This window comes from Nanorana parkeri, unplaced genomic scaffold, assembly GCF_000935625.1.
Source record: "Nanorana parkeri isolate BGI_ZX_2015 unplaced genomic scaffold, ASM93562v1 scaffold665, whole genome shotgun sequence".
NCBI classification, from domain to species: Eukaryota; Metazoa; Chordata; class Amphibia; order Anura; family Dicroglossidae; genus Nanorana; species Nanorana parkeri.
This window is the reverse complement of record NW_017306933.1, coordinates 618,530-639,809: the sequence shown is the minus strand read 5'-3', so window position 1 is coordinate 639,809 and position 21,280 is coordinate 618,530. Positions and strand designations below refer to the sequence as shown.

At 38.7% G+C, this 21,280-nt stretch overlaps 1 protein-coding gene across 3 annotated transcripts in view; it reads left to right on the top strand.

The window, feature by feature from the left end:
- The first annotated feature begins 920 nt into the window (after window positions 1-920).
- Window positions 921-21,280, top strand: part of LOC108792635 (potassium voltage-gated channel subfamily C member 1-like) — a 114,045-nt gene continuing 93,685 nt past the window's right edge. For all 3 annotated transcript variants that reach the window (XM_018563452.1, XM_018563451.1, XM_018563453.1), the window contains exon 1: window positions 921-1,683. In XM_018563452.1, coding sequence (XP_018418954.1) covers window positions 1,087-1,683 — 597 coding nt within the window. In that variant the 5' untranslated portion in view covers window positions 921-1,086. The remainder of the gene's footprint in view (window positions 1,684-21,280) is intronic.

Genomic DNA, 21,280 nt, shown 5'->3' with positions numbered 1-21,280 from the left:
AACCTGTGTACAATATGTTATATATCTGATACATATATCTCTGTGGCACATATATTCTATATATAATTCTATAATTCTATATTCTATAATATATATATATTTATGGCACATTACACATATATAACTTCATTGTATGCATTATGACTATTGACTACCATTGCCTGTGTGCAATATGTTAAGTGCATACTATATGTACTATTACTATACGTATGTTATGTATGTATTATGTATACTATGTTACACATTACATTACATCTGCATTGTAAATCACAAGTTTGTAAAGTACAGTACATTCTATACAATCCCTTCCCACATAGTACAGTATTTTTAACATGCAACTTAAGAGGCTTAAACTTGATCAAAGAGTCAGAACTGCAGAATGGAGAATGAGGGAAAGTGAAAAGCCAAACGTCAGAGAAAAGTACAGTAGGCAATTGTAGATCGGTGGATTGCCATGGCATACATTATTGGAGGCAGTAAAGGAAGATTGCTAGGAGAAAAGTAGAAGGACCTGGCAAAGCATCAGACTGTAGCTTTGCTGATGGACATAGGGAAATGATGTGATGGATGAAGCACACACACAAACACACAGAACTCATGCTGATGAGAATGGAATGACACCATGGTAAATAATAATAATAATAATAAAATGAACCTGTCCTTTGTTTGTTTCCTGTTTCAGACTCCCAGCAGCGCCTGGACAAAGAGACAAGGATCCAGCTCCTAAGAACACACAACATCAAAAGTATCCATCCAGCCTATTAGTCTTCCAGCTTGTAGCTCTTACCTATACTGTCGTGTCTGTCCTGCACTTGGGAAGCTCTGAGATCCCAAGCAAGCTGTCCCCTTGCTTTCACACCTCGATGTCCTAAGTCTCTTTTTGGACAGGGGGAGCGCAGGGGGCTGGATTGTGTGTGAGCTGAAGAGGAGGCAGGGAAAAAAAAAAAAAAGGATGAGGGTGATGACGCTTCCAGTTTGAAGCCACACGATTCGATGTCCTAGTGAAATCTGATCCCTACTTGCGGATTTCTCCAGGAAAAAAAAAAAAAAAAAGAAGGAAAAGAAAAAAAAGCAACCAAGGCACTTATGATCAGCTCAGTTTGTGTTTCCTCCTTCCGCGGGCGCAAGTCTGGTAACAAGCCTCCTTCCAAGTCATGTTTGAAAGGAGATATGGGCAAAAACGAGGACAGCGACAAGATTGTCATTAATGTTGGGGGCGTCAGGCATGAGACCTACCGGAGTACCCTCAAAACCCTGCCAGGGACCAGGCTGTCCTGGCTCACGGAGCCTGATGCCTTCAGTAACTTTGACTATGACCCCAAAACAGACGAGTTCTTCTTCGACAGACACCCGCAGGTCTTCGCCTCTGTCTTGAACTACTATAGGACTGGCAAGCTGCATTGCCCTTCAGATGTGTGCGGCCCCCTCTACGAAGAGGAGTTGGCATTTTGGGGCATCGATGAGACGGACGTGGAGGCTTGTTGCTGGATGAACTACCGGCAGCATCGAGATGCCGAGGAAGCCTTGGATAGCTTTGAGGCCCCGGAGCCCGAGGAGGAGGAAGATGGGGATCTGAAAAGGCTCTGCCTTCAGGAAGATGGCAGGAAGCTGGGCTGGTGGAAGAGATGCCAGCCAAAAGTCTGGGCTCTCTTTGAGGACCCATATTCTTCCAAAGCTGCCAGGGTAATGTATCCCACTCCTCTTTATGCATGTGCTTGAGATATGTATTAACCCACATTTGGCAGGGTAGTGCACCCCATTCACTTTTCCAGATTTGTTTGCAATATGTAATTGTAAACTGCTATGATAATGCATCTTACTCATCTGTATGTTTTGATGTATTGACTGGATAGATAGATAGATAGATAGATAGATAGATAGATAGATAGATAGATAGTTTGATTTTCATATACATGATGTACAACGTGATAGATAGATACATTCATATTCATGATGATAAATATAAAGTGATGATAGATAGATAGATAGATAGATAGATAGATAGATAGATAGATAGATAGATAGATAGATTCATATGCATGATGATAAACATAAAGTGATGATAGATAGATAGATAGATAGATAGATAGATAGATAGATAGATAGATAGATAGATAGATAGATAGATATGATGGTAAGTATAAAGAGATAAATAGATGTATGAATTCATATACATGATGATAAGGATAGATAGATAGATAGATAGATAGATAGATAGATAGATAAATATGAATGGACAAATGATAATGATGAATTGTAATACACTTATAGATACAGTTATACATAATAAATGAGATAGATAGATCACCAGGTAATGAAACATTGTCTTTCTTCTGTGATAGATAGCTAGGTTAAATGCAACATATATATTTGCAATGTCAAATCCTGCGGCAGCTTCCCTGAGATTGCATTTCGAAAAAAGAATACAGAAAGATGCACGTTTTATTGTCATGCTCAGGTCCATGTAAACACCAACACATACAGTTACATACTACTGTGTACTACATCATTTCTCTATGATGCGCTTCATTACATTGCAGCGCCAACATCCAGCAGAGGGCGCTCTCATGATGTGCTATGCAGAATCAAAGTTTCCTAATTAATCTTATTCAGATTATAGAGATCACAACGCTCTTGTAACTCCAGTATGCGTAATGCATGAACGTTTCAAAGGAAGGCTGATTAGTATTCTGAGGTGTACTGGTGCATGCATCCTCTGGGTAATTGCAGAAGTGAAGGTGAAAGCAGAGTAGGATGTAAAATGTGCATGAGCTGCAGCAGTAAAGTACAGTGTGAGTTGGGGGAGGGCAGGCTGGAAGACTGCAGTGCAGGGGGAAAACAGCAAAGCTTGTAAACTATTGCTGTAAAGTCACAATTAAGTACAGTTCCCATCCCTCTGATGCATACTTACAAGGGCACATTGCAAAAGCTTTACTGAGATTTGCAAAAATTGGATTTGTTCTAGAACAGAAGGGCAAGAGAGCTGGTCTACAGCCAACATTGCAGCCTGTGATATTATATACTCAATATGCAAAGTGACCTGAAATGAATACAAGCATAATAGGAAGATTAGTTCTTTGCTCTTGGATCATGCATGCTAGTAGTGTATCTGCCACTGTATGAATCTCAGTTTTCCTAGGAGATATGGTAATAGAAGTGGCACATCACTTTATTTCCCTTTGACAATTAGATTTGTGCAGTTTGCTATCTAGAGGCTGGAATCTTTCAAGAAGAGCTAGACATTTAAAGAACTAGCCTAATCTGATCAAGGATCCGCAAGAATAAGAAGCAATGCTGTTTCTTTTCTACGTCTGCTTATTTAGAATTCCACTGACGGGGCCACCTTGACCGATTGTCAGGCATGCCATATAAGCAGCATACTTGATGAAGTTGCATCTTCATCCAGAAAATGATACTTTTTTTTAATGTGAGCTCTGGCATAGTTTTTAGCAAGCTGTCGATAGGAAAAGCTCAACTGCACATTTATATAGCACATTATTACTGTGATAGCACTGCAGAGGATATCGGTCACTTTGGCTATCACTATAGAGTGTGTATTTTGGTGAAGTATTGTTAGAGTACAAACCAAAAGCAACACAATGCCAAGATAGAATTTGCTAAGGCCAGTAGAGGACGCTCATCTTTCAAAGAAGTAAGAAACTGCAGTAAGAATTTCAGCTAACTCTGCAGATTCACCCTGCCCCCTCCCCCCTTCTCTCTCTCTCTCTCTCTCTCTCTCTCTCTCTCGCTTTCTCTCTCTCTTTCCTTTCAGATTAATTATCTATTGTCTTGTACTCTAAACTGTAAAATGATTCAAGTCTATGGCACTAGGCTTAAATAATCACCCAAAAAAGACATTAAAAACACATTTAAAAGCCTTGGATTCAATTACTGTTTAGGTAGATAGATATCACACATGCCAGAAGATAGTATTTTTATGATATTGTACTGTAAAGGAAAGTGCAATGAATGACTGAATTGGAAAAAGGAACAGAGGCAGTGCAGATGTACAAAGTGTATCAACCGGTAACAACCACTCAGTAATCATCTTTCAATGATCTTGCTACAGTAAGGTGAAATGTGATTGGTTACTATGGGTTCCTCTGCACATCATAATGGATTGGTGTGAAGCCCTACTGAATAAGCCGGTGTGTGTGTGTGAATATTTATTGATTATATTATACAGGTTTGTGTACTATGCTCTTATAATGGGAACATTATAAAGTGTGTATAATATATAAATATATATATATATATATATATATATATATATTTATATATTATACACACTTTATAATGTTCCCATTAAAATTTTTTTTTTATATATATATATATATATTACACCATAATACGTGGTCTTACTATGCTTTTAATATATATGGAAGCATCTTTATTAGGGGGTATGTATGAATGTATGTATGTATGTATGTGTATTACATCATAATACACAGGTTTGTGTGCTATGCTTTTATAATGTGAGCATCTTTAGTAGTGTGTGTGTGTATATATTATATCATTATACACTGGTTTGTGTTCAATGCATTTATAATTGGATCATCTTTGATAGTGTGTGTGTATATATTATATCATTATACACTGGTGTGTGTACTATGCTTTTATAATGGGAGCATCTTTAGTTAGTGTGTGTGTGTGTGTATATATAATCTATCTATCTATCTATCTATCTATCTATCTATCTATCTATCTATCTATCTATCTATCTATAATCTATCTATCTATCTATCTATCTATCTATCTATCTATCTATCTATCGATCTATCTTTATCTATACCATCATAATACACAAGTTTGTTTCCTATGCCTGTATTATATAGGCATCTTTATTAGGGGTCTTATGTTGTGTTGCTTGCTTTCTTGCCTGCTTGAAATAACATCACATGGTTTGCTTTTAATGCTAGCCAATTTATGGTGTAACACAAAGCAGGATAGGGTCCATACACCATCCATTGATTGGGGCCAAGTCAATGGCTCTATGTGTCATTGGAGACATGCACCATCTGCGCTAGATCCCCTCCATTCAGCAATGCGTCGGTGGAGCTGTCCGCGGTGCTGAAGCGTTAACTGCAGTGCTACATTTTACAAGCTCTGCAAACACAGCTCCTTTTAAGGCTATCCATACTAGCTAGCCCTAGAGCTCAGCGCCTCTCATTCTGCTCCTGTCAGCTTTAAACAAACTGGAGGGGAACGCTAATACATCCAACGCTATTTCAAAAGCAGCAGTGGATAAAGCAGCTTCGGTAGACGCCAAACATTTTATTATGATGCCACAAGACATTAACTCATTTGTTACCATTTACATGACATAACACAGGTCACGCAGAGCAGAGCTATGAATACACAAAATAAATAAATAAATACATAAATAAATAAATAAATACATAAATACAACACGCACTGCTAAAATTAATCAGTTAATAGTCCGCATTTCGTTGATGATGTGCAGTAACCTACAATAAATAAATACATGTCTTAAATCAAGAGATGAATCAACAAATGAATATGGAATTCAAGGAGCAACTTTCTCCAATCTGGGAGCCAGCAGGATTTTTGTAGGAGCCATTGACAACAGCTAAACAAAATCTCAAAAGTTAGGCACTGCAATTTTTAAGGAGCATTGGGACCTGGCAACTGGGATTTGTCCAACCCTGTGTTGTATGATGGATTTATATTACAACTGAAATCTGATTGGTTGTTCAATGTTACTGTACACTGCATATCTTCGCTGGCCCTTGCAGTACCTTGCTGAATAAGCTTGCATTGCTGATTGGTTGCTGTTGGTTACTGTACTTGGCACGTGATCATCCCTCTGTACACTCCTTTGTTGAATAAGCCTGCAAATCTCTTTTCGCCAGACATTTTCAAAAAATGCTGAATATAAGGCTTTTTTTAAATGAGGCCCAGTAAAGGGATTTAATAGATTATGACAGTGCTTGAGAGTGCCACCAGTTAGTTTTTGTCTGTAATCAGTTTAGAGCAGACAGAACTATAGAAGGGGAATATTGACTGGTTGCTATAAGTTATTGCACAATACCTATTTTGTCTTGCATTTTAAAAAGGACTATGCTTTATATAAGCACATTTTTTATTTTTGTGGAATCAAATTATGTAAAATTATATGCCTTTAATAATTCTGTACATAATGCACCATGTGCATTTGTTTATAAGGATACCAGTTATCTAACCAGAATTCTATGCCCATATAATGGTGCTTGACTTTTTACACTATAAACTACTTTAGCTGCCCATTATCATTTGCAGTATTATCTCTATTTTCTTTTGCGGATGTGCTATTTGCATGGTTGTGACATTATGCAGAAGCATGCAGCACATTTTAATTACCCTGAGTATTAGACAAGCATGTTGCAGTGAAAAGTGTATCTATGGTAATGTCAAGGTCTCCAATCCAGAAAATATTCCCATTTCTGTCTGCAGTATTCCTAGATACAGTGTATTAGGCTGTCTCTGCCTCATTGGTTAAAAACCTGTGGGAGAAAATTGCCTCCAGGAATTGTTAACAGCCTCTAGGAATTTATCCAAAGCAGCGGTATTGATTGTGAATAGAGATGGATTTTTATGCAGCTCCTCCTGAATATCTTTTATTCATATTATTACTTGTGCAATAAATTATACATGGTGTACACAGACCTGCAGTATGACGACCACATATGCCACAGTGCAAGTGAAGCTAGGAAGCATTGTTGTTGCAGAATACAAAGGGGATATCCATTAAGGTGGCCACAGGGGTTCCTATTACTGTATTCACCAGCATAGGTCATATGGATACTAGGTTTTGTAATGTCAAATGGCTGTGTGTTTCTGTCAGTGATCCTGGTGATAGCTGTGTTATTTTGTAGCATTACTCAGGAGTTTAGGAATAAACCAAAGATACTCTTTACCAATTCACTTATTCACTTTTTGTTCCTTTGGTTAAAATTGAGAGGTTGAAATGTTTGACACAGACCACAATTATTATTATTATTATTATATTTGTGTCAAATTATTATTATTATTATATTTGTGTCAAATTATTATTATTATTAATAATAACAATAATAATCCTTGAAATTGGAAATTATTTTTTCTGTTGTTGTCATTATTAAGGAAGAGCTCTGCTAACCATTATATGTATGCAAAATAGCCACATGAGTTTTTAGTAGAAAGACAAATCAAATCTACCACCCAGCCATACACTGGGCAAATTACATTCACATGGAATTCCCACACCTAGATAGAGCTGAGCAGCATAGGACTATGCTTCTTGACTCCATCTAATGGCGGGAATGCAGTGCAAAAGGCATTCACCCAGAGTATGGGTGAGTGCAAGATTTATAAACAGACTCCCGGGACTCCCAAGAGTTTGCTTTTTTGGTATTTCTTAGGTGGTCTATGCCAAGATAAAGAAAATAATATAATGTATTATAATACAGGCACAACATGACTGACTTCGAGGTGATGTGTATGTATGTGAAGACTAGTATTGTTATAAATGGTAATAATAAGCAAGACAATTTATGGCACTGTAGAAATTAACAGATAGCTAGGTACTGCAGATAGCTAGATATAGATGAAAAGACAGTAAATTCAGTCACATGTATTACATTATTGAGAAAGCAATTGGTATTTTGTGTTAGCTGTTGCTTTAAAGTTAACTTGTCATCCAAACAATAAGGATGAAGCCATGTCTGACATCCTTCTCATGATGCTAGACTTATGCCAAGACCCAGAACAACTATGCAGACCATATAAGTTACAGAAAAGTCACATACTGAATACTCGGTCCAGGTCAGTGACTCATATTAATGAAGCAAGAGGGTCAGCACAACAGAGAGCCAGTTTGCATTTTTAGAATAGAGATGGCAGTCTCCATGTTTCACTCAAATAGATATTGATAAGAGGGTGTCGTGACATTAGAAGCAAAAATTGTGTAGGAAATGCCCCCGTGTTTTTGATCTTCACACTAAATACTGAATTCTTAAACTTCATACTGTATATACTGCTTTCCTGAACCGGATTCACTCCCTTATTGTATTTTAAAGTGGTCCATCTATCCCAGTGTCTCCAGTACATTACAATAACGCGGCACAGTTTTTAAAAAAATAAATGAAGCATTCTTTCAATACCTGTAGGTCACGCACGGCCTCTCCTAAGCCTGTAGTAAAAACTCCTAGGTGGGTGACCCCCCCCCCCCTCTGTCCTGCCTAGACAAAAAGAATGGAAGCATGCCCCCAGCGTTGCGGGAATGAGCACTCTGGCTCATTCAAATCTTGTGCATGTGCAGTGGCTGAGCACCTTGTTTTGCAACAAATGGAGAAAGATGTCTGGATTTTGAACAAGACAGACCACTTCTTTTGTGTGGTGCTGGGGATGTGCATCCAACACCTGGCCTGTCCTGCCATCTAGGTAGGATGGAGGATGAAGGGGGTCACTTACCCAGGAGTTTTTCTGACAGGCTTAGGAGAGGCCCCATATGACCTGCACCCCCTATGTTCTAGTGTTCAGGCCTGCCATAGGTCGCTGATGCACAAAGCACCATCTTTTAGGTGGGAGTTTACATGTGTCTTTGGGTTTTTAAGGGGCCCAGGTGTACCAGGTAAGCGGGAGGAATTCTGCAGGTAGTTAGTAGCACCTTAGGGCAGCTGCTATAAAGCTTCAGCGTTACTTTGCTGTCATAACACATTTTCTTTAAGCATATTTAAACCTAAGAATACAAATTGGATATATTGCCAAATAACAGTCCTTAGATGTTGTTGCTGCTGTTTCAAGTTGTTTTTCCTTTATTATCACTGCTAATATGGCTGATAACACATTTATGGTCCCAGGGCACCAGTGTTACGTAACCATGCTTTATCTATGAAAAAAAAAGCAGCATTGTCACCCTGGGAAAGGGCTACAGAAACCTCCTTCTTTACTCTTCTCCATAATATAGAGGGAAGGGATAGCGTAGTCTTCCAAGATAATGAATAATGTAACTGACGAAACTGCAGTGCAGGCAGATAGCACATGAAATTATCAGCTGACAAGGTTTCTGGAAAGATTGACAGGTATTTGTTTGCACTTATCGGACTGATATAATAAAATTCCTTTTATGGATTATTTAACAGGCCAAAAGGGACCAAGTAAGCAAAGTTTATTGTTGGGGTTTACATACCCTTTTAAATACAGAGAAGCAGCAGAAAAAAAAAATATTGATATAAATAATTCTGGCCATTTCAACCTAATGTCTGACTATGTGCGCACAGACTAGGCCAGGCTATACTAATTAGAAAGACAGTCAATGAGGCCAGATGGAATTTTTGTTTATCTAGCTTATTAGGGTGAGAAAGACTATGAAGGTCAACTCCATTTCTGGTCCCTAAAAAGAAAGCTAACCATCTCATCAACCCCATCTCAGAGATACTTTGGTCAGTTTAGCCTCAGGGAGGGAAAAAGAAAGAACCTCTCTTACTATACAGACACGGGTAGATGAGTTACAAAATGTGTCCAATTATACTCCAGTTTATGAATGTAGACATCAGCCATTTCTTTCTTAAACTCCTGTATTGATTTTGTCATTACTACCTGATGGGACAGGACATTGCAAAGCTTAACCACTCTTACCAGAGATGACTTCTTCCTAGGGTGATGCTTACACTTTATTTCCCAAAGACAACTGATGCATTTTGTCCTTTTTTTTTTTTTTTGGGGGGGGGGGTTATTTTTCTGGATCTTTATACTGAACTTGTATGTATATATCTTATATATGCATAATAGTTTGCCTCAAAAATATATCTTACCAGAGATGACCCCTTTCTCCTGTTTATAAGCATGATTGAAGATTAAAATATGACAGCAAACAGTTATTATTGTTATGTATATCAGGGGTGGACAAAATAATATGGAATTCAGGAGCCAGTCTGTCCAATCCAGGAACCAGCAGGATTTTTTTAGTTGTCAGAAGTCATTTTTAAGGAGCGTTGGCTACCTGGCTCCTGGGATTTGTCCAGCCCTAATGTATTTTATGCCACTCAAAGGGAAAGCCCTTTAATGATCTGCCAGTGTTTAAAATAAGAACCCAGGCTACCCTCTACCCCTCAAGCAAAAATCCTATGTTAATACTGACCCTATGGAGACACTATGACCTAATAGAGACTCTATGACCCTATGGAGCTTCTATGACCCTATGGAGAAACGATGATCCTGTGGCGACACTATGACGCCATGGAGTCACTATGACCCAATGGAAACTCTATGACCCTATGGAGCTTCTATGACCCTATGGAGAAACTATGATCCTGTGGCGACACTATAACACTATGGAGTCACTATGACCCAATTGGGACTCTAAAATCATATGGAGTCACTATAACCCTATGGAGACACTATGATTCTATGGAGTCAGTATGATCCTATGGATACACTAAAAATGACATTGATCTCCATATTATGATTGCCTTGAAAATACAGTTTAAGAGTCAGAGGCTCTGAATTTAATTTTCTATTGTTCCTCATTGTATATGCTTTTTCCACTGGTGGCAGTCCTTGCTTATGTACTGTATGAAAGCTTTTCTCAGTACTCCTAACATCTATTAGCACAGATGAGATACATAAAATGCAGACTCATTCATTTAAACTGGCCTTTAAGTCAACAACAATGCTGTCTAAAAGATATTCTACATTCAAAATTTCTTCCTCAAACATAGGTATTTGAATCAGATCATTTGCACAAGTCAAGCTGTATTTGTTTTCCTAAAACACTTTCTGACATAACCTTTCACTTTTTAAATGAAGAGAAATAAATATTGTGTAAAGAGTGCAAACAATTCACATACTAGTATAAAAAGGGCTTATTATTTACTTAGGATGGAAATACTCCATTAGCTTGTGTCATTAGGCAATTTAATCTGTCAATGTCATGCACCTATTTACTTATGCTCTTATAACTATTTCAAGTGTTTCTCTAGGCAAATTGTTTTTTTTTTAGTTTTAGATAAAGTGAGGAAAGGCTAGACCCTCTGTCAGATTTTTTGGGCTGTCTGTGTGTCCATTGGGGAGATTCATACCTTTATTTGTAATGGTGACCATTGTCACAGACAAAGTGAGGAGAAATCCAAAATTTTAGAGCTGCCCCAAGGCTAGAGTTGGGGATTGCCCACAACCTGGAGCGGAGGGAGAAGAGGGGAGCAGTTCACATGTAAGCAAACATTTCACTGGCCACCAATGTAAGGGACCATTTCACTGACCACCAATGGAAGGGAACATTTCACTGACTACCAATCTAAAGGAGCATTTTACTGACCACCAATGTAAGGGAGAATTTTACTGACCACCAATGAAAGGGGGCATTTCACTAACCACCAATATAAGGGTGCATTTCATTGACCAGCAATTGAAGAGAGCAGTTCACTGATCACCAATGGAAGGGAACGTTTTACTGGCCACCAATGGAAGGGAACATTTCACTGGCCACCAATGGAAGGGAGCATTTTACTGACCACCAATGGAAGAGATAATTTTACTGCCCACAATGGAAGGGAGCATTTCCATGACCATCAATCTATAGGGAACTCAAATGATCATCAATAAGCTAATATTCTCCACTGAACATCTGGAAAAATTGCACGGTCTGCTTTTCTTTTCTGGCCAAAATTATTAATGCTTTAATTTCATTATTATTACTGAAAATAATGTTGGTACATAAAGCAGCCCTGGGTGCCAAATACGCTAAGTGCATGACATTCCTTTTTTTTAAAATTATTCTTATTTCTCAACTTATTGTTCATGCTAAAGTGTCATGAGCTGTAGATACAGTAATTATTACCAGCATTATACCTGTAAGTTATTTCAGGGGTTCTGCCATATTAAAAAGGTGGATAAAGGCTCTTTTAAATCACCTTGGTCTCTATTTGTTTTAAATAAAATAATGGCATGTACTATTTACTTGTAATACTTTTTGACAGACCTCATGCAAAACAAAATTACCCATAGCAACCAGTCAGATTCCCACTGTCATTGTTTTCCAGCATTGATGTGAGAAAGTAAGAGTCCAGGACAACTACCTAGAGACTGCCTATGTAATGGCTGCCTAAGTGATACAGCCACTTTAAATAAATCATATCTTTTATTCAGCTGGCTGTCAAAGAGGATATACTGAGGTTCACTTCCAGTGGAAACCTTTTGGTAAAATGCCAAACGATTCTTAAAAGACAGCTGCATAGGGAATCAGTAGTCTAGACAAATGATTAATGATAACCACACAATATGAAGCATTTAAATATTGACATAGTAATTTCCAACACAATCAAAATTATGACTTAAAAAAAGTAACTATGCAACAAGTAGAATTAACCAGTGAATTGCCGCTGCTGTCCAGGCCACTATTCTAAAGTTAATAAAGTTAGAGATTTCATTGTACATTCACATAGCCATTCATCCAGTGAAAGCAGCTAACCAGCTGTTGGGGGCCAAAATCAAATGATCTTAGACTATTTTCTCTTCTGGTCGAATGTTCTTAAAGGGTATCTATGGTAAAAACCTAAAAATAATTATGTATTTCTATATTGAATTTCCATAAGGTCTATTCCACTGATAATAACCATATCAATCCAGAAGTTTGTAAACTTACTTATTAAAGATGGCCATAGGATGCACTTCCTCAATGTAGTGACACAATTTTACTTCCTTGTGTCACCACTCCACCATTGCTTGCCTTAAGCAATGCATGGTGGGATAAATAGTTTTGAGAAATCAAGACTGCATCACATCAAGCAGCAGGGAAAGAGAAGCAAAGCACACTGGGAAACAAGGAAGTTGCTGGAAGTGATGGGCAGACAGAGAACATCACTCACTACATAAAAGGGATTTTTTTTTAAAGTAAGCTATGCATTATCAAAAACAACTATAGACTGTATTCCTATTACAATGCTGATAGCATGACAGGATAGTATATGTTGGGACTTTAGAACTCCTTTAAAAATATAAACATAGATCAGCTGATGTATGCTCTCATTTGCAGATGAAATGAGCACTAATACATTATGAATAACCCAGTCAATTCTGATAACACTGGTATTACTGTGTTGGAAGTAGATACATTAGCTACAAAGTGCTGTAAATAATAATCCCATAGAATGGCGCTGATAATTGCTGTGCAGCCTCCTGACTCTGCATAGGTCATCAGAGCAGTGAGTAGGTTTACTTTCTGTTTTGCAACATTGTTTCTAAATGCCAAAAGCAATCATCAGCACCATTCTGTGGGATTATTATTTATAGCACTTTGTAGCTAATGTATCTACTTGCAACACAGTAATACCAGTATTGTTGGAAGTGACAGGACTATTCATATTACACTGCCTGGCCAAAAACAAAAAACTTAACCGCCTGGATTTAGCTAAGCAAATAGGTCAGAGCCTAGAGAAAGCTCCCGACCTTTCCGGGAGAAAGTGTTTATCTCCCGGCGGCCGGGAGCCACTAGGCGACCCCTGGCAAATCATCATTCGACCCCCGAGGGGGTCCCGACCCACAGGTTGAGAACCACTGCTCTATTGGATAACGGGTCTAGGTTCAGCAACGTTATGTTCCCAAAAATTAAGTCAGCTGCCTATCTGAATATACTGAATGACCAGGTTTTTCCATCAATGGATTTTCTGATATGCCTGATGGCACGGGCATATTCCAAGATGACAATGCCAGGATCCATGGGGCTCAAATTGTTAAAGAGTGGATTGGTCACCACAGAGTCCAGACCTGAATCCTATTGAGAATCTTTGGGATGTGGTGGAGAAGCCTTCACGCAGTGGTCTGCCTCTCTCATCATCACTGCATGATCTTGGTGAAAAATGAATACAACTCTGGATGGAAATAACTGTTGTGATATTGGATAAGCTTATTGAAACGATGCCACGGCAAATGCATGCTGCAATCAAACCTCAAAGAGGCCCAACTAAATATTAGAGTGTGTGACTTTTGTTTTGGGCCAGTCAGTGTATATTAGTGCTCATTTATTCTGTAAGGCCCCATTCACACTTGAGCTTTATGAGTGCCATTTATTTTGAGCATTGGACAGATGTTATTGCAATAGTTTTAGGGTTGAGTTTTTCATTTTATCTATATTTTCAGTCAATGCAAAGCTAGTTACTAGGCACAAAAAAAAACAACTTAAAAAATGTGCATTAGGTATATTTATATGTGTTTTTGCATTTTTCAGTCTGGTGTGGCCAAAATATTTGACTTTGCTCCAAAAGAAGCTCATGTACATTGTGGAGCTATAGGTGTTTTGCTACAAGTGCCAGAACACTCAGAGGGGAATAGGGGCCATTGAAAAGAATGGGATTCCTCCTGCTGAGCATCGTAGCACTTAGGCCTCATTCACACTTGCCCTAAGAGCCTTTGGGGTGTTTTGGGCATTTGTTTGAGTGTTTTTACAGGTGTTTTTGCAAGAATTTCAGGTTTGAGTGTTTTTATTTTCAATTTTAGCCAATGCAAAGCTAATTACTTGGCAAAAAAAGCTTTAAAAAAGCACGTTATACACATTTTTCAGGGGCTCCCATTGAAGTCTGTGACCAAGATGCTTGACTCTGATCCAAAACATACTCATGTAATTTCATAGAGCTCTGGCATAAACAGGGGCCACTGAAAACAATGGACTTCCTCCTGTTGAACATTTTTTTAGGCATTCACGGTTTTTATTTTCTGGAGAACATTCAACCATTCAAATGCTCTAAGAACCCCCATTCCCACAACAGTTATATAGCATTTGAAGTCGAATGAAGACACTGGTCTATCAAGTTCAACCTTTGTGAGTGTGTGTGTGTGTGTGTGTGTGTGTGTGTGTGTATGTGTGTGCATATGAGTCTGTGTGTGTTCCAGTCATTAAGAGTAATTGTACCCCTGTATTTTGTATATTTTATGGTCTTTGAGGAAGGTATCTAAATTATTTTTTAATGATTCAATACTCTCTGCTGATACCACTGCTTGTGGAAGAGAGTTCCATAATGTTACCGCTCTAACAGAAAAGAAGCCTCTTGGTTAACTCAGCAGAACAAATGCACTTGCAGTTTCATTGGACCAATAGCCCTGCATTTTTTTTTTTTATAAACAGAAACAAGCTTGTCAACAATTTTAGAGATTTAGCTAGCTGAGTCGACAGATGCAGAAGATAAATGCCAGGATAAAGTTAGATCCACTTCCTGGTGGTATGGCTGTGTTTTGAGTCAGCATAAATACAAAATGTTCATGTTTGACTGCATTGTGTTGCTAAACTGTAATTAAAGGATATGTAAGCCATTACGATGAACCTCTTCATGATTCTCCTCTCTTTCTAGACATGCCGTTTTCTATAAGCTTTCCTTTCCCTCTCCTGTTGGTATGTTACATTGTATCATTGCCTGTAGCAAGGATATCAGGATATGAACCAAGCATTTGTCAGATTTGGATAGTATGAACAAAACAAGCATTTCTTGCCATAGTGTTTACCATTTTCAATGTAATGACATTTTTTATTTTAGCTCCAGGGGTGGAAGAGACTGCTTTGCAATAAAGGGGTTAGCGCTCCTAACTTACAGCCATGGGTCCTAGGTGCATTCCCCATCAAGAATGCTGCCTGCATCAAGTTTGTATGCATATCCTGTCTGGATTTTGTGGGATTGTAAGGCTGGCCATATGCTAGGGGGATGAGTCATAAATCATCCGCCTAGCCAGGCACTGGTCAAATGGCATTCAAGCTGCATTCTTGTCACTAGATGTAGCACAGGAATTGCTCCTCAGCTCCATTTAATGGCGAGAATGCCATGTGAAGTGCATACGGCCACTGTATGAGTTTTTTCGTAATCAGCCCTACAGAGCTGTTAGCATGGATGTGGTTATCTCCCCCACCTGGCTATTGTATTCTGACAGAGGTGGATGTGCTGCTGTCAGTATAGCTGAACAGGGACTGCAGCTACTATGCTGCATCACTGTTCAGCTGAGATTTTTGGCCCAGCTCCTTTGACAAAAATTGATTGAAAAGTTGACTTTTGTAGAACAGGGGGTCCTGCTTGGGCCACATAATGGTCACATTTAACTAGTGCATGGCTACATTAACAGGGCTATTCACAAAAGGGTGAAGAGTTTGGAGAAGGCAGGAGAAGTGAACAATCTAGGACAACATAACTGATTTGGAAAAATTCTCCAATTCAGCTCACTTACCACTTCGGTACCAGTACCATGTACCAGTTTTGTCCTAGATTGTTCACTTCTCCTGCCTTCTCCACACTCTTCACCCTTTTGTGAATAACCCTGTTAGTTTCTTCAGGGCCTGGGGGTCAATGTGACTGCTTTAGTGTTCTCAAAAGAACAGAAAAGCTTCATAAATAAAAATACATTTTGTTTAGACAGACCCTTGAAGTCCCATTATGAACCAGTGCTGTTGTTTTATGAATGTGTTTTTATTGCGATGACACATGTGTAGATGTTGCGTTAAAGGCTTCCCAGTTCTGCTGTATCCACACAGAGGCAGATGTCTTCTTGCATCACAGCTTTTACATTCACGTGGAAGGGAAGCTAGTACATTATACAGAACAGCTCTGGAAATCAGCCATCGCATTTGCATACTGCATGCGTTGATACTGAACAAAGGGATCGTAGGAAAACTCCATTGTCCTGTACATTTATAGGGAATTGTGAGCAATATGCACAAATTGTATCAAATGATCTGCGTAAATAAGGCATTGAAGTTGCAAATCAGGCAGATGTAAGTAAACACCAATGAATATAAATATGTAGTGTCATAAAAAAATATATAATAATTCATTGAATGCAGGGCCATCACTTTAACAAGGCAGCAAGAGGTTGTTGCCTCGGGTGTCATCTCTTAGGATCACATGGGGGGGCATCAGGCAGAGTGGCATGGTGCCCCCTTTCCGGGCAGAGCATCTCAGTTTGCTAAGAGCCAGGCAGGGATATATGTAAGGGCCATACACATCTCCCCACCCAGCTGTTAGCAACCTGGGACACTCTGGCCCAACCTAATTGCTTTTCATCAACAGCACAGCTTGGGAGTACAGTGGTAGATGCTAGAAAGTTTGAACACATTGTTTTAATTTCAGATAAAGTTTTTATTTTTATTTTTTAATAAAGGGGTGTCACAAGCAGAGGTGTAGCTTGAAACCTGAGGGCCCCGGTGCAAGAAACCATTAAGCCCCCCCACCATAAAAAAACATGATTTTGATATAATTGTTTTTTCCAAGAACAATTTTTTCAGACCATACTGGACCGCAGGCATTGATATGCCTTGCGTTCCCGTGCGGCCATTCGCATTGCGGCTGGATGGCGTGGCTGCGGTGCCATTCACTTCAATGCACCGCCACACCCCCTCCCGCCCCACAACAAATTGAGCTGGCAGCAATGCGATCCAGTGCGTTCTGGCCACAATCGGGCCAGAACGCACTGAGGATGGTGTGAACTAGCCCTTAGAAGTTTGCTCACGTGTCGATCCTGTCATGGCTCTCTGCCGTGACAGAGGAGGGGATGGATTCCCCCCTCCCCGCTCCGATCCGCCAGCGCTGACTGGCGGAACAGACGGGGAAGGGGGCGGGCACAGCTGGCTCTGCCTCTAGATAGGCAGAGCCAGCTGTCACTCACGCAGCTGGGCGGATCTCGACATCGATGTCGGGATCCGCTGCGGCTGCTGCGTCTCGGTATACCGCGAGCTGTAGCTCGCGATATACTGAGCTTAGGGTGACGGGAGGACGCTAGTTTGTGTCCTCCCGTTACCCTAAGGAGAACTATGGGGAAAATCCCTGACCCCATAGTTCTCCTTTAAGTCACCTCACCATTCTATGGTGGCAATCTGACACTGTCACCTAATCCTTCTTCATTCCCATAGGCACCCATACTTTACCTCCCTCCTGCACAGGTACTTTAATAATGCTATTAGGTCAATGTGACACACAAATATTTCTCTACTCTCTGAGCAATTTTTACGGAATGAATGTAAAGCTTTCTCGTGTTTATCATGTTAACAAGATAAAGCGCCTGTTGAGATAACAGGGACATTGCCTGTTTCTGGTTGGTGCAAGTTTTGGAATCTAAACACTTGTCTCTATAAAGTCTCCAAGCACGAGGAATACTTGGGGAAACATTGTCCCCATGGTGGCTGTAGATGCAGCTTTCATCAGCAGAAAAGGTCTTACTCTCACTACAGCTTCTACAGAACTCCCCCTTCACCCAACACATTATTTTAGGAAGAAAGGGGTCTAAAATCCTTAATGTAGATCAGGCCTCACAGGGAGAACTTGCAACGAGTTTTAATATTCACAGTGTGTGCCATCTTCCTCAATGTTTTCCCTTCCTTGTCATCTTTTAGGAGAACCGAAGTATCCTGACTGTCACCAATTTTATGTAAAATTTGGGCTTATTGGATACTGCCAGGCTGAATATGGCCCATTTATATTGTTGACCACCTAGAGATTTATGGGGATTTCCAGTCATCTGGTTAGGTGCAGAGAGGCTCCCTTCAGTTTGCCATTAATGCCCTATAGACTGGTGGCTCAGAGATAGGTGTAAAGAACATCATTGCAATCCTAAAATGTTACAGTCCTGGCATTATTTTTTAAATTAAACATTTTCAGTGGGTATGAATACACCGATTGTTCAGTAGCAAACAGAGACCTTGCTGTTGGTTCAGTAAGTACTGTAGAATACTGCATTGTGCAGCATTGCAGTATCTTTCAGAAACAGGGAATCACTCCAGCCTGGCTTATGGCATGCACCAAACTATATGGTAAGATGAAGGAAATTTGTTTCTATGGATATAATACTTGTATTAAAAAAAATTAGCAAAAAAGAAAATGCCTATTTAGAACCCACATATGATGTCACAGTACAGTAAATGTTTGTCTTTTATAGCTGTTGTTGAATTTGTGTATGTCAGCACACAGATAGATAGATAGATAGATAGATAGATAGATAGATAGATAGATAGATAGATAGATAGATAGATAGATAGATAGATAGATAGATAGATAGATAGATAGATAGGTACATGATATAGATTCATATACATAATGATAAGTATAAAGTGATAGATAGATAGATAGATAGATAGATAGATAGATAGATAGATAGATAGATAGATAGATAGATTGGATAGATTCATATACTTTGTGATAAGTATTAGGAGATAGATAGATAGATAGATAAATAGATAGATAGATAGATAGATAGATAGATAGATAGATAGATAGATTAGATAGATTGATAGATTCATATACTTTGTGATAAGTATTAGGAGATAGATAGATATATAGATAGATAGATAGATAGATAGATAGATAGATAGATAGATAGATAGATAGACTGACCATAGGTAATATTGATAAATTGTGATATAGTCATAGGTACTAATAGATAGATATATAGATAAATAGATGGATTCATATACATGATAAGTATAAAGTGATAGATAGATAAATTGACAGACAGATAGATAGATAGATAGATAGATAGATAGATAGATAGATAGATAGATAGATACATTTACAGAACCAAGTTAGTACATAGTCAATGCAGTAATTTTCTCTAGGTTCATATGTTTTTCTTTCCACAAGCACTTTTATCAGCCACTATCTGTTTCATGTTAATCCTTGCTCTGGAGTTTAATTTGCCAAAACTGAGCTTCAAACTGCTATCTGAGATGTTTCGGTGAATGTGGATGTAAAACATTAATTATGAATTAGGACACAATTTGGCCTTAAGTAAAACTTGCATGCATACTGAAGTTGGAGACCAGGCAAGCTTCATCTCCATTAATTAGCTGGCCCTCCAATTTCCAATCGCGTTTTAATCATTTTAAATTCAAAACATGTATTTTCTTTTTGCTAAAGTTAGTCTGAACAACATATTACCTGAACGTGTAATGACTTTGGCCTGGCACAGATTTTCATAACTCATGAAAATTAAAGCCTTCTATTCGCCCTAATTAAACATTCCCTTTTTGTCTCTCCTCTTATTTTTAGCACCAGCCTGAAGGTTTGTTATGTCATCATGGGAATGGTTGTGGATCTTCTTATAAATGAGAAGAATTTCTCAGAATTGCAGGCTTAGTGCTCTATTTAAAGAAGGAAATATCCCACAAGGTGCCAAAGATAAAAGAAAAAAAAAATCCTACACTGGAGTAACAATTCGTAAAATAGACTGATGCAGCAGTACAAGGAGGTGGCTTAGGTGAGCTTACAATGAAACTCTTTTTTGAGAAAAACAAAACCCTACAGGTCAACTGTATACCTTGTGAGGATTTTAGCAAACAATATTGACATTTTTTACCTACTTTTGGTTCCATAGATTTTGTGCTTCATTCTGGGCTATGCCGTTGCAGTTCAATGGCTGAACTCTTTCAAAATGAGTGTTAGGTGAGAAATTCTAGCTTTTTTTTATCGTTGTATGATCATTCCCAGTGTTATAAGGAGAATGATACACATGGCTCAAGATATCTTCAGAATATCCTAAACACCCAAAACCCAGGGTGCTAAATCTTAGTTATCTTAGTTAATCAGCACTTTGACCTTCCTGCCTTCTGCACTTTCATGGTGGTCCTTTATTATAATGTGCAGCCTCATGAATCAGTGGTGATGCAGGAGGACGTAGGCTAAAAAACCCATTTGAAAAATAGATAATCCGCGCTTCTGGAAAAGAGACTAAAGTGGAAATATGTATTGTAAATTAAAACCTAAAGCAGCTCTAAAAGAGAATGGAAGAATCCTTTCAACGATCGAGAAAAATATATATCAAAGCGCTAATGGTATAAATAATATGAAACTTAGAGCAACCAAGTGATATAGTGAAATTAGGGTTTAGGCGGTCTAGCCCTAAACCAAGTCATATACCTTACATAGGATCATGAAAGAAACAATTAAATTAATAATTCAATTGTGCTGTGGAAAAACAGATAGTGATTGGGACAATAAAAAGATTTCAACCACTGTGTAAAGACATCAAAATATATAACAGTATATGAACGATCAACGCAAAAAAATATATTAAAAAACGTTAAAAATAAAGTGTTCAGTGAGAAATAAACGTAAAAAACATGTGCAAGAGAAATTGTTAATGATATATAGTGTTGATGATAAATATTTCTTAGCGGTGGTCCGACAGCCCCTCTTGGGTGGGTACTCACCAAATGGAGCTGGATCAAAGGCTTTTAGTTAGTGACACTTGAGCCTGCAATCGTGCTTTCAAACTTGGACCCAGTTGTTTCCACTCTCAGTCCCTGCAAGGTGAGTGTTTGATTTTTCTCCCTTGTAGC